Consider the following 18,627-nt stretch of genomic DNA (forward strand, 5'->3'; position numbering starts at 1 on the left):
GCTGAAGTGTTCTCTGGTCATTGTTACTAATTCCGTCTCCTCCCTCTGCTTTGTTTGGATCCAGTTTGGGCAGTTCTTTTTCAATATAATGTAATCTGAATCCAGTATTTGGGGTTACCTGGATGTCACTAGGACAAGTTATCACCCCTTTGTGGAGCCAAACTGTTTTGCATAAAATATATATATATATATATATATATATATATATATATAAATCTGTTATGTCTAAGAATAAATTTTAGAATCTGCACACAGTTTATCAACTGGTGTGTTTTTACTCCTTCCACATCTTATCTATCTATAAAAAGGTTTCCTATTATGCTCAATGTCTTTATATACATTTTCTTCAATTTTTTCTTGATTTTGTCACAGATTGTGCTTAATCTGTTTGTCCAACTTGTTTGTTTCAGTTTTCAAAACTGTAGCTCGAACTCTATTCCATTTCTTATATTTTTGTCTCTCGCCTTAATTAGATTAACAGAACAAAATAAAGAACAAAATCTGGACAGATGAGAAGTATGAAATTTAAACGCACAACGCTAAGAATGTAATTTTACAATGTCAAAGTTGCAACACCAGGAAGGGCATGCATAGATTAGCCCCAACCTTCGTTTTAGGAAGCGTTGTTCGGTTGCTATGAGAGACAACAAATGGTTATGACATAGGGGCGGGATTTCCGGTAACGTGATAGCGTGCGGGTTAAGCAAGAAGCGGTGACAGGTGAATGTCTACCGGACAACTCTGTGTGGAGTAGATTTCTAGAGATGGCGGAAAGTGAACTAGTGTCAGGAGCAGATGGCTGGTTGTCCGCCTTGGCTGCTTCACTGGGATCCTCTGAACCAGCGTTGCGGTTGGTCATCTCTATCTTCCTTGGTAAGTTGCATGGGGGAAGGAAAGCAGTTCTCGTCAGTAAAGTGCCAGCACTTTACAATGTGTGAAAGTGTGTGAGATGGGTAGATAGGTAATCCTTAAACTAGAACACGGGCGCTAGGAATTGTGCAGTGGGGGCGTGCACGTTTTCTGTCTTCCTAAATGACTTGATAGATTGTGCTTGAGCATCCCTTGTTTGGGCTACCATGTGGAAACGTTTCCTACTTGTGTAGTTGTGGGATCATTCTCATCAACTGTAGTAATTGAAACTGCAAATTGTAGCTCGATGGAGGGGCGTTTGCCAACTTTTGAATCCACGAGTTGTTGGCTCAAATGCAATGCATTTAGTTGGTGTTAATGTAATTCATCATAAATGTAAGAATTATTGCTTGATTGGAATCCAGGATTTCGCTCGTACCTGTTGTGAAAAGAGAATTGCTTCTTGGTTTTATGTTAGATTTTATGCCTTTTGCCGTATATCAGTTTTGCTTTTACTGTGTGCACATTAACTTGTTTATATTGTTACATTTCATAATTCTTTCATTTGTTATACATCAGGGGTTTAGCAAGCAAATCTCATTTTGTACTCCCAAGCTGTTAATGCTACCCCTCCCCGGACACCTATCACTTAAAATTGGCCACATCTCTCAAAAATGCTGCCCCCCGGTACTTGAATGTAAGTTAACGTTTTCAACTTTTTCACATGAAAATGTTGTTTTTAGAATGGTAACATTGCACCCGTTAAAAGCAATTATTTAAAAGGTTGCAGACCTAATATAACCTGAAGAAAAAAAACATGTTTATGTGGTGCTCAAAAAAAACATGTACTCTACGTAGAGTACAAAGAGTATGCCTAGCTACACCCTTGTTACGCATCTAAGTTATCTTATGAGTAAATACTCGTTTGACCATTATTTATTTGTTGTCATTCTTTTTGATACTTTGTCAAAGAAGCAGATGTGATGCTTTGTTTTACTGACTTTTCTTCACTTTTCCCAGTTGAAAAAAATTTGTCATAGTCCAAGTTCCACTTATTTAGTGCTCCAAACTGTGGTGACTTTCCATGCTTTCCTGAATTCATGAATTTTCTATCATTGACTTGAAGTTTTGGTTTTTGTTCTACATTTTTTTTCAGCTAGGAAGAGAAGTTGCACAGGTGCATGCTTTGACTATTTTGGTGCCTGGAAAGCACATTTGCTGAAGTAGTTAACTTCTGTTCATTTTGGTACATCAGGAAGGGAGAGTAGTTATGTAGTTGGTACTTCTTGTTAGTGTCCTGATAAACAGGTTTGGTATATCAGGAAGGGAGGGTAGTTATGTAGTTGGTACTTCTTGTTAGTGTCCTGATAAACAGGTTTTCAGGGATCATAAATTAATAAGTTTTAAATGCACTAATATAAAATCTGTAAAGTGATAACATTTCTTTTTTCATTTTCTGACCCTTGATGGGGGTGGTCCATTAGTGTTCAGAAAACTTGGCAACCAACTCTGAATCAGTACACTGTCTAGCTTTTATCCAGTCGAACTGGGGAGTTTCATACTGGTAACATGGTTTTGCACATTTTGGACTGTGAAATTCTTTGTTGATAAGTTGTCCGATAAGTGATTGCTGCTTTTGTGCCATAGCTAAATAATGGTAGTCTGATGTGCTGAAAGCAGTTTTGCCATTTTGTCATTCAAGTTGTAGTTAAGGAGAAGAGTCGCCAGATCTGTGGTATCTGACTAGGTTGACAGTTGCAAGTAAATAAAACCTTGCTAGTTTTGCATTTGCATTATTTTCAATTCTGCTGTTTTGCACATCTCCACATTTTTGTTTTACTTTGATATTTGTTTTTATTTTCATCAAAATACAATTCAAACAGGTAGACAGCTTCAAATAAAACGAAAAAAGGCAACTAAATTAATTAATTAATTTTATAACATCCAGTATAGGATCATAGGCATTACAAGGCAACTGAACTTCTGTGCTGTTTCTGTCATGCCAGTCCCCATCTTTAGGACTTCCTTCATACCAGGGGTGAATGTGTGAACACTCTCCCAGTTGTCCAGCTCCTTTTTTTAATACAGACAGCATGTCGCACTGCTTAACTTGAAGAGGGTGTTTGCTCCAGAGATGGGGTAGGTGCTGCGTGACAAATCTGTGCTTTTCTTTTAGTCTAGTTTGCAGGACTAGCTTTAGATCTCTGGTCCTGGAGTTAGCTTGAGTACCCCTTTTAGGTGTTAAGTGTATTTTGACTTATTTGGATCCCTTATAACCTTTTAAGCAAGATGTATGTCTCTGCTAAGAAGTCTGTAAGAAACTGAGGAAAGGGTTAAAACCTGGGAGGGTAAGAACTTCTTTAGATCTTAGAAAAATACTTTTTATGATGAGCTGTGTGATGATAGGGGATACTGCCGGTGCCGGCCATGTATGGAGAAGTAAGGCAATGGATGTATGACTTGTGCCAACATAACTAGCTGGAATTTTGTAAATAATTAAATGTCATTTCTATATCAAATGGATTTGTACAGATGAGTTTGCTGAAAATGTATTTGTGAGGTTTGCTTGTGTTAAATGTATCAACAGTGCACCGTACTGGAATTAAAAGAAATGTGCATGTGTTATTGTAACTGAATTAAATGTGTTGGGTTTTAATAGAGGATACTGGGACAGCAGAGGTTAACCAGCTGGCTTATTTTAAGAAAAATAAGGGAGATATAAATTGGCTGTCAGACCATTAAACTGGCATCCCAAAGTGCTGAGTAGGACCAGAGATGTTAGGTCTGGAAGAAGCCTTTGTTCATTAGCTCATTAAAAAGAGGGGAAGCCCCAGGCACTGCCATAAACATTTAAGAATGCATTGTAGCTGTCTATGCTAAATTTCTGTCTCCGCTTCAGAGGAGCTTACTGTGAGAACCTAGAGTCAGGTGACCAGATGGGGTCTTTCTGAAAGGCATCTTGGATATTATATTTTGTAAGGAGTATTCTCTTTTGGGGAGCCTCAATAGAAAGACTGCTCACATACTTCATTGTGCTTTGCACTATTATGTAAGTTATTAGAGAATAGTAATTCTCCTAGTTTTGGTCAAGAAAATATAGTAGAGCTTAGTTTAAATATTGTTTTTTCTTTTTGTCTGAGTATGTCCATCAGTGTTTTCAATATTCTCTGTGATTTGAGTTCTGTGGTTTATTGTAAATATATATTTAGTGCTTCTGTTTTGATTTTGATTATTTTCCATGGTCCTTGTAGAAAGTACTTATTGTCCATGGTCCTTGTAGAAAGTACTTAATCTATGAGAGTGCTTATGTTTGGTGACCCTGTGTTGGCCACTCCAGAAGGCCTAGCTGTCTTGGTCAACTACTAGCATTTGTATTAGTATTAATATTAGACAGTATAATTGAATACCGTTTGTTAAGAGCATTAGAGTAGCCGATTGTAGGGCAATGATTAACTACCTTTATACTGTGGGCAGAAGGGGGCACAGCAGGTAAATCTATGCCAGCCTTTCCCAGATGTGTGTCTGCATGTATGTTAGCTACTTGGAGCAGGGACACCAAGCACTGAGTGTACAGTGTGCTTGAGGTCTTGGCTTGGACACTCAACTGAGGGCCTAATTCTACAGCTGTATCAGTAGGGAGTCTATTGGGGACCTGAAGGGAGACAGACCTGTGTGCTCTTAAGTGAAATTGTGCTTGATGCAGAGAGGTCTGCATCTGGAAATACTTAGTGTATCCATTTGTATTTGATGTGCACACCCCTCTCCAGTGTCAGTGGTGAGGATTCAGGCTCCTTGATTACTGGCCCAGCTTAGGGACATCACATGTTATTTGTCAGTGGTGGGACCATCACTTGTCCCAAGCTGTACAAGGTATTTCCTAACAACTATTGCAGCATGGTGCTCAAATTTCAGAGAGCTGTCCACCCACATGCTCCAGTGTCTTGCAACCTTTTCATTTTGAAGTGTTGAGTTGTTTATGCTGTAGACTGGTACTAGGCAGATGCTTGCCAAAGGCTACAGTGTTACACTTTTTCGTGTTGAGCTTGAGTCCATTTTTAGTAATAGCTGATATTGAAAAAGTGTAATCTTGTGTTGGAGTGAATGTATGTATGGGTGGGGGGTGGGGCTTGATGACTCCCAAGTTCCAGTCATTCCCAAACTTTATCCAAAATCCTTGTTCGAGAAATGGAGGTCTGAGAAGTAGATGTCAAACATCAGAGGCCACAGCAGCTCCAGTTTGACTCCTGTTTGTATATGGTGTGGTATCAAAATGCCTTGGATTGGTCAAGGTATGCTGTGTGTACATCCTGTCCACAGTTCGTAGCTTGAGTAACTAATTCAAAGAAGTCTACCAGATTCATTATGCAGGATCTTACTTTGACAAAGCTGAATTCCTGGGGTGGGGGTAGAGTCTGAAAGATTTTTGATATCATAGAATATGTTCCATGGCATTGCATGTGTAAGACTTGTTACACTGATGGGTGTGTAATACCAAAGGTCTGTGTTCTGAATCACGCTTTTGTTATGCCATCACCCTTTTGTGATGCCATCCCAACAGCTATGAACCACTACTGTGGGGCACAGCCTGTTGCTAGGCTCTAGTTGAAGGAGATGAGGAGTGTGGCCTGCCAGTACATGCTTAGTGCTATTAATTATAGACACCTGAGTTTATTATCAGGCACCACGGATAAGGTAGTTTTTTGTTTGGAGAATACCTTCATTTCATGCTGTTTCGTAGTGGTGGGTGAATTTTGGTTGCATCAAAGATAAGGGGTGGATGGAATAGATGTCTCTATGGTGAAGTTGCACTGAATTAATTAGACAGTCCATTGGCAATATCTACTGGATTGGAGTAGTAAGTGTCTGCGAATAACTTGTAACAATGTTGTGTATTATTGCTTATGTTCCTAATTTTACTGAAAAGGGGGGATGTTATGTACAAATGCTAAAAGACCTGATGAAGTATATTTATAGGTCTCAACCTCAAGAGGCCAATGTGGAACAAAAACCTTAGCAAAATGTGGAACACCATATGTTTGCATTGTGCAAAAATGCACCATTTCCATGAGGCCTGGTTGAAGTGGACTTTCTGCCAGAAGTATTAACTTAACAAATACTGTACACTGTTTTTGTAAAATTCGGTAAGGCACAAGTCAGCAGAAACTATTGAAAAAATGCAACGTTCAGGAGAAAAAAGTTTTTGGAATTAAAGAAGTCTTCACTTGAAGTTGAATCAGACTAGGAATTAGGTAGCAGAGTCACATTGCTTAACCTCCTGGTCAGGAAGCAGAGGTAGCTTAACGCTTTCACTTCTAGATTCAAGCTGATGTAGGGTCTGGTTGGATGGCAGACATTCATTCAGTACGGAACAATGTCTCTGGTTGGTTTATTGTCTGTTTTGTCTGGTTTGGTGGCTTTGCTGGTTCACTGAGCCTGTCATCAGTGGTGTTTTGACTATACTTGCACAAGGGGAGGGTCTTGGATTTGTATGGGGAGTCCCTCACAAGGGATGGTAGTAGCAGTTATGAGCAAAACCAAGTACAATTCTTTCCAACTTGGGCTAAGTGAGTTTCTTAGAGAATGGACTTCATACTTGATCCCTGAATGAAGGTCATGGTGTTCTGACTGCACTGGCCATTGCACTGCATGCTGAATACATTCTGGTATGTTAGCAAAAGAACACAGGTATTTGCAATATGAAAGAACAGTCTTATGTCTTATAACTCTAAATTCTTGGGGGGGATGTGGCAAGCGTTCTCATGGGTCTGCCCATGAGGATTTCTTGAGGAGACATTTTTCTTCTAGGAGCACTAACTGCACTTCTAATAATAAATAAAACTAAAGATAATGTTCCTGGACACTTGAGACCAGTTTCTTCACACACACACACTACCTATTCTAAGCTTAGTTTTGATGAGCTCTCTGTACTGTACCAGAATCTGTGGTCTGTATGGACAGTTAAAATTACTATAGGGGCAATTACACCCAAAGCCCTACTATGCTGCTGTATTACTTGACGAGATCCCTTATCTGACCGAATACTACAAGGTGCACCACATCTAGAAATCTGTTCATTTTACAACTTTGTGGCTATTGTGTGTGCATTATTTTCACAAGGAAAAGCTTCTACCCATCCAGAAAAGATGTCTGTCACTGCCGAGGCATACCCCCAGATTCACTAATCTTCCGTGCAGGACTAACTTAGTCCTGCATGGAAGCACCTATGTAGGTGCAGGACGGCAGCGCGCCATGCATAATAATGAAGGCATGCTGCCCAAGCTCCCAGGCTTACACGGAGTGTGTACAAGTGCAGGGGGCGTGTCTGAGAGCAGAGCTAAACAAACATGCCCCTGCAATGTAGAACAGCAGAAAGTGGAAATAAATGAGCGAGACCGCTCATGGGTGTCTGCATATCCCCACCAACAGTCCCTCATGTGTGCAACAGTACATAAAAATCAAATGAAGGAGCCCCTTTATTTATTTTTTAAATCCGAGTACAGCTAATCTTAGCTGCGTGGGTGTGCCCATTGCTTACCTACGGTTAAAGCAGCTTAAAAGGCTGAAGAGGATAACAAGAAAGATATATGCAAGTGAAGCAGCACAGCAATAGTGTAGTGGGCACAGCATTCGCCTAATGAGCAGGCATTCCTGGTTCGAGTCCCACTGCAGCACAGTATTTACCATGGCAAAGCATGGTATAACCAATATTTTAATGCAAAACCCATTAAATAACACTCTTATGAACTGGAGTACTGCAGGAAATGCACATGTGAAGAGTCAGTGTCGTCATAATGAATATGGCAGTAGTAAGCAGGTGTAAGCACAGATAAGCAGTAGTAAGCATATGTAAGCACTAGTAAGCGTGTTTAAGTGCTTTTGTGCGGGGGTAAGCACTGCCTACACAGATTATGCAATGTAAAAGCTAACTGAGTGTAAGAAACTTGTTTGTTTGTCTTTCGGCTTTTCCCGGTTAGGGGTCACCACAGCGGAACTCTGGTCCGCTAATGATTGGCAGTTAGTTTTTATGGTGTCGAGTTGCCAGCCCCCCCGAGCTCAACCTTCAATGAAGGCACGCCCATTCAACGCATGCCTTTCGAACACCCACTCGACCGCGGGGAGGGCATGCAGACTCCACATAGAAGGCACTCCAAACACAAGCCGAGAATTGAACGGGAGAACCTCTTGCTATGAGGCAACAACGCTACCGCTGCACTGAAATAAGCAGTGCTTACTACCGCGCAAACCCGCTTACAACTGCTTTAAAGTGCCTTATTCACTCTGTATCCAACGGGCCTTGTTCTGCCCAGCAACAAAATAAATAGCTCCCAGTAGCTATCCAACAAGCAGAATGAGGTAGTAGTAAACCTGTCCTCCAACCAACTACATAACATACATATGTGAACTGGAATACAGCAGTAAGCCCAGAAGTGAGGTGTACTTGTAATAGAATGTCAAAGTCCCCAATAAAACACAAGGACCCCACAGAGTGTACATATACATCAATCGGGGATACTTCTTCTTTCAGCTTTTCCCAGTTACGGGTCGCCACAGCAGATCACCTGTCCACTCATGATTGGCAGTGGAGTGTTATGATTCGAGTTACCAGCCCGGCGCCCAGCCTTCAACAGAAGGCACGCACAGACACACTCGCACTTAGGGCCAATTTAGAGTGTCCAATACACCTACAGCATGTCTTTGGGATGTGGGAGGAAACCGGAGCACCCGGAGGAAACCCAAGTGACCACAGGGAGGACATGCAGACTCCACACAGAAGGCACCCCAGCCAAGGATCAAACCGGAGAACCTCTTGCTGTGAGGTGGCAACGCTAACCGCTGCACCACCATGGCCGCCCAGTCAGGGATACTAGTGGTACATATAAGGTATAATGAATAATAACACAATGCCGAATAGGCATTATAATGAATGTGTAATGTAGGCAACACCAAGCATTGCACAGGCCAGCTTAGGAGGTGTGAGCAATGTGCACACCAACTAACTTTGTGCCCAGTGGTATACCTCTTTAAACAATGCCAACCTTAGGCAAGCAGGTTTGCCCATAGCTTAGCCTTTTCAAAACCGGCCAGTAACGGAAAAGTGTGGGAAATCGGCTCTATTTAAACTCAAAAGGCGGGAATACAGCTCATAACTGGTTGTAGCTTTCCCTTGCAGGCACTGTGGCAGTAAGGGGAGAAGTAGTGTGCTTCTGGGCACAGCGCTGGTGCATCCAGGAGTCCAAGGTCATGACAGGACTCCTAGTTAAAGACCATGCACAGAGACTGCTGCAAGGCCAGTACCAGGGCTCCCAATATAAGGCAGAGGCCTGGGACGGTCTCGCCCGTGGCCTCACCAGTGCCACTGGCGTACCCCGAACTGGTGAGCAGGTCAGGCACTACTATGCTGACCTGAAGCGGTGGAAGGAGGACCTCTTGGAGGAGTGGTGCCAAGAGGCTAGAGCATCAGGGGATGTCCCAACCGTATGTAAGCATCAGTCCCCTAACTGTTTAGTAATTGCCAGCTCAGGTATATCATGGATATGTATGGCTAAATATTCCTCTCATGTCCCCCACAGCTGTAATGGAGCGGGCCGTGAACCAGGAGGACCACATCTGCCACTGGTGCAGTTGCTACGCAAGGCAGGTCAGGAATACTCATGATTTTACTGTCATAGGAAATAAAAATAAAAGTAGTAGTAAATTTAATTGCTAGTATAAAACCTGTATTGTTCAAGGCAAGTACTGCATACACTAGAGAATGTGGCAGGAAGAGTCTCATATTATTTGTATGGCAATAAAAGTGTAATACCCTGACAAAACAGGTCTAACTACTGGACCGTATGCGTATATTCTGGTATCATATGGAATGTAGATTTGCAATCGTGTAATAGTACTGTAGTATTAGTGAATGTGTAGGAATGCCTGTATATGACAGGTGTAATCCCCAGAGGCCATTTAATACAACTGAGAGACACATAGACAGTAAACAGGGGAAATTCAGACAACAAAAACCAAATAGCACATGCAACTGAGATGTGAACTGTTTTTTTATTAGCACACACAACCACAGTATGAATCCTGCCAGTGGCAGTAGTCTGCATACAGAATTATACCCCACAACTGTACAGGTATGTCCAGAATGTCTGTTAAAGTGGCCCATATCTAATGCCTATCAACCTGTCCCCCTGGGAAGTCAATGGGATGATCCCAGACGTATAGGCAGCAAACAGGAAATACAACTGATCGAAACACATCTGTGACAACAAACCTGGCACATTAGCAAACCCCCAAGACCTTATGTGACTAAGAAGCTGCTTATGTCCCATTTACACCCCAACTTGTTAAGCTGTAGTCGGAGTGTGTGCAGTAACAGAGAGATGTATGTGCATAATACTAATGTGTAATCTGGAACCTTGTGTGGCAATGGTTAGGTAGTGCTAACAAACATTGCTCCCACAAGTGCGTTAGATACGAACACTGTGCTGTGAAATACAGACCAATATAACCTGTACTGGTACCATCCACCCTGGTATTGTAGGGGATTATTATTCAGAGAAACTGCAACACCCACATCACTGGTCATTGTCACCCACACTATGCTACATAATATAACTGTGTAGGAAAGCATGTATATGTGTGTGTCAGGTCACTAAAGGAAGAGGGCAATATTCTAGATATGTCCAGCATACCAGCATGTGGTCAACACATGGCCAGAGTCTGTGCAGAAAGAGTTGGATAGCATAGTGCAAAACATCAACCCGGAATCCGGCTGTATGTGTACAGACCAGTTAGTCAGTGTTAACAAACATTCTCTCCACAGGTATACCAGGTAAGAGGTGGATACTGCAGGTAAAACCGGTTCATGTGTAATGATGTTGACAACCATATCAGTGTCCAATGTAGGTCTATAAGGTAGTGTAGTAAGACTTGTAAGGTACAGATAACAGCACTGACTAGGAAAGTAATGTGGAGTACAGGAATATACTACTTGTTAATTGACATCTTTCTCTCCCCCCACCTTATCTCCAACCATAATCGACATATCCACCCCAACTGGTATGTTCTGACTACTATTTTGAATTGGTGTCCAGAGCTGTGGACGAGGGTCAGGAGGTCCACACAGCCCATCTGGACCTCACCAAGGCCTTCGACACCATCCCCCACTCTGGAATCATAGATAAACTTACTAAGCTGGGCATAAATCCCTACGTCATTCGATGGGCTGCCAACTGGCTTACTGACAGAACCCAGACTGTAAAAGTAGCCGACTCCAAATCCAGCTCCAGACAAGTGACAAGTGGAGTGCCTCAGGGTTCAGTCCTGGGACCACTCTTGTTTGGCATCTACTTCTCTGAAGTACAGGCCAACACTAAGGGACTCTGGCTAACAAAGTTTGCAGATGACTGCAAACTGGGAGCCATTATTGAATCCCCAAATGATGTGGATATTCTACAAAAGGGCCTTACAGAAACAGATGCCTGGTGCCAGAGCCATGGGCTCAAGCTTAATGCCAATAAATGTATAGTCATCCCCTTTGGAAAAAAGCATGTACCCATGAACTACCACATAGGTGGCAGGACACAACATCGAAAGTATGATGAGAGACTTAGGGACACAAGTGGACCGTGGTCTCACTTTCGATAAACACGTCGCCACAACAGTCAGGAAATCCTTCTATGTGGCACACCTCAGGGCTTTTCATCCAGAAAAAAGGAGGTCATTGTCCCACTATACTCATCCCTCATTAGACCCATTATAGAGTATAATGCCCCATTTGGTATGTACCTCACAAGACATCTGCAACAGCTGGAAAGGCCACAGAAATACCTCACTAAAAGAATCACAGGCCTAAAGCAGATGCCATATGCTGACCATCTAAAAAAACCTCCAGCTATACTCTGTGGCATATCGTCGACTCAGAGGCGATCTCTGCTTAACATACAATGCCATGTCAAACCCTGAGTTGTTGGACATGCTCCACTTAAAGAAATCCCAATCCCTCAGAGCCACACGCTCCAGGGATCTAAACCTTATCACAATGAACAAAACATGCTGGAGGGATAGGTTCCGGATCCAGAGACTCCCCATACGCTGGAATAGACTGCCCATACATGTCAAGCAGATTACCTCATTGGCCCTCTTCAAAAGGAACCTTGATGATTGGATGGGAGATGGGAAATTCACCCCGGGGATCATGTCAGTTGCCCTGCTAGACAGGGGCCCAGAGAAGTAAATATTGTGGGAAAAAATTTCCAGGGAATTGTTCTAGGCTTGCATAGGCCTTGGGGCCGATAGCCTAGTACCAACCTATGAACTTATAATGGCCAGTTGTTTGATGAATATTCTAATAGTTCCCATGCATGTGCCATATTGAATTATTCCAACATTGTTGGCATGGTGCCATGAACGTACCTGCATGCTGTTTTTATTACCACTGTGGTCCCATATATGCATGTGTTCTGTTTGCTATGCAACTGTTCCGTATCTGGTGTCTGGGTTAATGGGAATATCTATGCATGCTGTCCGTATCTGGTGTCTAGGTTAATGGGAATATCTATGCATGCTGTCCGTATCTGGTGTCTGGGTTAATGGGAATATCTATGCATGCTGTTATACCTATGCCTGGAATGTGTTGACTATTACTAACTCATATATGATGTTGAAATCTAAACACTATAGCACGCTTTGGAAGGCCGGTCCCAGCACACCCACCTGTCCCACCTCAGCTGGCCGAGGCACTGGGCACCAGCATGTCTGGGTCCCAACCCCACACCTCCCTGTCCGTTGGTCCTGCACCACTTTTGGGTGGAACCGCCTCAGGGGATGGGGCTCACCACCCCCCCAGGAGTGGTCGCGGACAGACACCTGTCGCCCTTCGCCAGGTCATGGTGCGTAGAGCGATCAACGACCAGGTCGGTGATCTTCTTTGCCAGCTTGAGGGCTGCATGTCACGATTAGAGAGTCAGCCTGGCTCTCCGGCTTGCCCCCCAGCACAGCCACCTTAGGGGCTGTGAAGGTGCAGTGGTGACTGCCCATGGGTGGGGACCTCAGTCCCACTGTTACCACTAGGGGGCTTGTGGGCTTCTGATATCCCAACACCCCTCCCCTACCCCCACATGTCATATACCGCCCCTGTATGCGTCTTGTGTGTCTTGTCTGTTAACCTACCCAAAAGGGCAGTCTTTTCCCACAAAAAAATCTCGCCCTATACATAGCTGTCCATTTCACATATGTATGCACTGGACACATGTAAGTTGGGCTAATTGGCATCACAACGAATTTTTGTTCTCACCCCTCTTCCCAGGGGTCTGAGTGTCCAAATCTACCCTCAAATTCAGTGTATATGCAGAGCTGTTGCTGTAGAAGAAATGGGCAGCTATGGACCTTCCCTACACCTTTCCTGCACATCCCTAGCTATTTTCCCTACTGTCTTCCCCTCTTTGTGCCCCTTTTTCGTCACTTTCCTATCAACCCCTTTTTCTTATCTTTTATAAAAATTGGCGTGGGAGTAAGCACTTAAGTGGGGTTAAGCCTGTTTGCATGAGGGTAAGCACTGCCTACACAGGTTAAGCAATATAGAAGCTAACTGAGTGCAAGACACTGTAACTGGAAGTTAGCAGTGCTTAGCTCCCCGCAAACCCGCATAAACCCACATAATACTGCTTTAAAGTGCCCTAATCACTCTGTATCCAATGGGCCGTATTCTGCTCAGCAACAAAATAAACTGCTCCTGCAAGGCTCGACCCAGGACCCTACACACCATAGACAAAGTGATTTACCACTAAGCCATGCCAGATACATTTCTGAAAATATCGGATTTGTATCATCCAGTCCAGTCATGCAACAGTACAGAGAATGTATACCAACATCTAGTTGTATGTGTGTGTAAATGTATTAATATCTAAACAGATAACAATATATGTGTGTACACACACATACACACACATATATATATATATATATATTTATATATGTATCTACATATGTATATATGTATCTATATGTGTGTGTATATATATATATATCTATATATATATATATATATATATATATATATATATATATATATATATATATATATATATACATTATGTGTGTGTGTGTGTGTATATGTATGTATATATGTGTATACATACAAATGCCTACATCAACACATGTGTTTACACCTATATGTCTACATATACACAGCAAGTTTACATATGTGTACGCAGATGTATATACAGGCATAGTTGTATATTGGCTTATATACGTCTCTCTCTCTCTATATATATATATATATATATATATATATATATATATATATATATATATATATATATATATATATATATATATATATATATATATATATATATATATATATATAATATGTGTGTGTATGTATATATATAATGTGTATAGGTATATATGGCCATATATCTGTAGATAGCAATGTCAGATTAACAAAAACACACATGTCCACATGCACAGTTAATGGGGTTGAGAGGCCCCATACACTATGCATCTTGTACGAATAGGCATCCCTCCACCGCAATACACTACCAAATGTTGCAGATCCCATAACCAGGACCGACACGACGTGGGCACAAGATGTTAACGGTACTACATCCCACCTGTATGATGTCGGGCTAGTATTGGTAACATATCATGCAGTACAGTCTGCCTCTCATAGGAAATGTAAAATGTGGAGGCCATCAGCATCCCTCAACATCCCCAGGATACAGATACACAGATATGTAGATACAGATATACATATATGCACACATATGTAGATATACATGTGACTACACATATACACGCAGATATATGTAAAGGAAGATACATATGTAGAAGGTGCACACAATGTGGAACAGCCACTATGCCTACAGTTAACACTGGATACTGTATGGGCCACCCATACAAATGACAATCATTGCCTGCAACATGTATCCACAGAAAGGTCATAGGAAAAACACCACACACAGGTTTGCAGAAATGAAAAACCTTTAATTGTGTACTATTACAGTTCTATATGCCATGTCACATAGCTGTTCAGGCACTGACATCCCTATAGTAATGCAACTGTGAAACAGTTACACTAATACAGTAGTCTGGAAAGGTTCACAACTGTTGCTCTCCAGGCCAAGCCCTTCAAATTGTACAATAGTGAAGACAGACTGGGCCACAGTATACCAAACAATCAACAGTATGTAATGCGGGTGTATAGTTCAGCAGCTTCCATCTACATTCTGTACAAAATCAGTAGGTGGTAAAGATGTCATGTGACCAAATGGGTTGTAACTGTTACATAAGGCATAACTGACACCATCACGAGCACACTAACAAACAGAACAGTCTGTATGGCAGGAGGCAGAAGGCTTGCATTAACCCAATTCATGTAAGTAATGTAAATTATAGGTGAAGTTTACGGTACTGTACATCCACATACCTTAAGGCAGCTCACCCCTGATATCCCCACATTTTGAAACAGTCTAGGTCATTTATGGTGCCACCCCCCCAGACTCAATAATACAGGGCCATATACCACTATTACCTACACTGGCCTCTGAAGTGCATAAGAGCACACCTGTATTGTGTAGGTGATGCTCACACATATATGGCCCCAGCCCCACCATGTGTGTGGGGGATACAACAGCAGTGGACTGATGGCAGCAATGGCACTGTACTATACTCACAGCCCACTACAGAACAACCCCCAAAAGCATGTCATATGTGCAAAGCTTGGTATGTAGGTGGAGGACAGAGGCTGGAACACTGGCACAAATGTGGAAAACTGTTGCCATACACTAAGCAAGTTGCTGGTGTTACAAGATAGTCTGCAACATACCCTTAATCAGGGAATTGAGGTTAGAAACCGAAATGGATGTAGCCATGTACTGATAGCACTCAACACACACACCGCCAGTGAAATATCTGACACGGGACCTGTGTGGTGGACAGACAACACATGATAGCCACACCTTTGGCTACCAAGAGGATAGGCCCACAGTTGAGAGCTATGCAGACAAACTGCAGTCCAAGGTAAAGTAGTATGTACACACACACCCTGCAACACCAGTGCTATGCAAAGCATAACACAACTCTACTCACACTCTATCTGTAGTTCCTGAACCTCCTACAAATATGTAGCTGCCCTGAGTGTGCCTGTTCTCCTGTAAGAGGAATTGCTACCTGCTGTCTGTAACACTAATCCCCACACACAGGAAGGATGTCCATCACACAGGAAATGTAAAGGGACCACACCCACATGATGTAGGGGTTTAGAGTAGGTAGTTGCCATGACAGTGGTGATTGAAAGTACTACACATGTGTAATCATACATATATACAGCTACCTGGATAATATGGACATATGTTTCCACCATATGTCCTAGACATGGTGTGTAGCCCTACTCCAGCCTCTATAGTCCCACAGTCGTAGTGCAAGGGGATGTCAGGTATGTATAGCAGGTGTACAAGTAGACTATTGCTACTGTCATTGGGATTGTCTTCACAGACATGGTGTGTGTTGGAGGTCACATCTGCTTATAACATGTGTGCCATTGGCTACTAACAGACATAGGTTCATAATATGATCCTACGCTATTGGCCCAGAGGCCTTTATAAGCCTAGCCAAGAATGTTGCCCATGTTCCCACAAAGTCAGCATCCTAAGGACATCTTAGTAAAGTACCGCTTCTAGCATGTAATGCCCCTTTGGACTGGAGCAGAGATATTGGCCAATATATGTGGACATTCTGACACACACTGTACAGTCCAGAGGTATACACGTAACCCCTTAGTGCTAAACATGTGTACCATCCCTGACAATAGGGATGTAGACAGCCATGTAGATGGGTATAACACACAACGACTGGAATACATTTGCCACCATAGGTTATGCATTCACACATCCCTGTTTGGCCTGACACGTAACCGCTGGTAGAGGGGTGCCATAGCCACATACTGCCCCCTAGATATTGACATACATCTGTACAGCACGCCACTGCTCTGTCTGACAAACATGACTCTTAAGGGAGGCCTGGCAGCAGTAAATCTGGCAAGTATCTGCACATGATAGCTCACTGGGTAAGTACACTAAGCTGCTAGGCATGTAACAATGCACTGTGCAGGCTACAGGCAGACTGGCTCAACACTTGCCTACATCTCCTATGGGGGAATGCACATGTATCTGCATATATAGCAGGCTCTACAGGCATGTCACCGCACAGGGTAAGATACACCTGCGTGAAAGTGCATAACCACAACCAATGTGAACACAGCCACAGCCACATATGTTAAGCTAGCATAATATTACAATATGTTAAGCTAGCATAATATTGCAGTGTATGGACTATCTGTTCGACACCATCCTCATATGTGCCATTCACAGACTGACCTTACATATACTGGACTGCTACACAGTTTGGTCTGATGGCTGTTTGTGGTATGGGACGTGTGTGTATGGCCCTACAAACATTTATGCCAATATGGTACCATACAGTGGAGGAGCATGTAACATTAGGTAGGACGGGACCTAGATCGGTGATGTCTACCACAGTCTGTACACAGGCTAAAGTACATATTAAACGTACACAGACCTCAGTACTGTACAGACATCCACAGTGTGTCCAGGTTGTCATCAAATGTAACCCCTACTGTACATAACGTGTAGTAGTCTGATATCTCACTGGCTTATCAGATATGATGACACAAATTATGGTGTACAGCACATATGCACCACTTCATGCGCAACATATGTGCACAGGTTGACAGAGTTGTGGTTGGAAGCACATACACAGGGCCAATAATTATATGTTGCTGTGATAACCTCATACATTTACTGTTGTAACAGTTTTTTTTGCAACATATGTCCAATGAGGGATAAGAAGCCAGTAACTGTCACGGATTTCACCATCTACAGACTGCAATCCTCACACTACCTTCTGCAGTCCACAGATAGATTCTCCTTTGGTAACCCATGAAACCAAAGGCACAACACACTGCCCTGTCTACAGATGACCCTGCAGATGGGGATTCCTCGTAAACATGGAACTGACATGGCAGGTATTGAGACATCTAGGACAGTCATATTCACACACACACTGTTAAACCAACAGTACTCCAAATGCAATATAGCAGCACTTACAGTCTATAGTCAGGTCAGGCACATCTCCCTCCTGTGTGTTGCCCTGTTTCCACAGTGTATGTTGTTAGAGGTAAATCCCCAATCCATCTGATATGCCGTTTGCCAAACAACATATCTAGTTACTGCTCACAGTGAATGAAAAGGGCCGACACCAACATGATGTTCCTAGATATTGGAGTGTGTTTCAATGTGATTGGCTATGGGAATGTTACCACAGCTGTTCCACATGCAGTCCGCTAGGGGAGGGCTGCAATTCGTGCAGAGGCCATCAGCTGATCATGAGCACCACTTGAAATACACATGCTGCTACCAAGTAAAGCAGGTGTAGGTCTCCACATCCAGCAGAGAGGGAGTGGAAGAGGCAGACAGAGGCAAAGACAAGTCGGGGAGTGGTGGGAAGAGTAAAACCTAAGCATGTGTCGCACACCTGTCAGCACAGGGTATCAAACGCCTTACGACTATGTAGTGCTATCACAGTTCTATGCAGTTATTGGATGCGCCACATGGGTTACCTGTTGTGGAGCCCTCCGAACATATATGTGATGGTGACTGGCATCTGTAACAGGGATACGATAGCTATACGGTAGGTGATGTACGCTTGTCTGCATGAACAGATGCCAGTATCAGCACAGCCACACTCTCACAGGAACACACGCAC

At 42.8% G+C, this 18,627-nt stretch overlaps 1 protein-coding gene across 1 annotated transcript in view; it reads left to right on the top strand.

The window, feature by feature from the left end:
* The first annotated feature begins 680 nt into the window (after nt 1-680).
* Nucleotides 681-18,627, top strand: part of LPCAT3 (lysophosphatidylcholine acyltransferase 3) — a 709,408-nt gene continuing 691,461 nt past the window's right edge. The window contains exon 1 of the mRNA XM_044079698.1: nt 681-873. Within this exon, the coding sequence (XP_043935633.1) occupies nt 765-873 (109 nt within the window). The 5' untranslated portion in view covers nt 681-764. The remainder of the gene's footprint in view (nt 874-18,627) is intronic.

The sequence above is a fragment of the Protopterus annectens genome, chromosome 8.part0 (assembly GCF_019279795.1).
Source record: "Protopterus annectens isolate FY-2018-M chromosome 8.part0, PAN1.0, whole genome shotgun sequence".
Taxonomy (NCBI): domain Eukaryota; kingdom Metazoa; phylum Chordata; order Ceratodontiformes; family Protopteridae; genus Protopterus; species Protopterus annectens.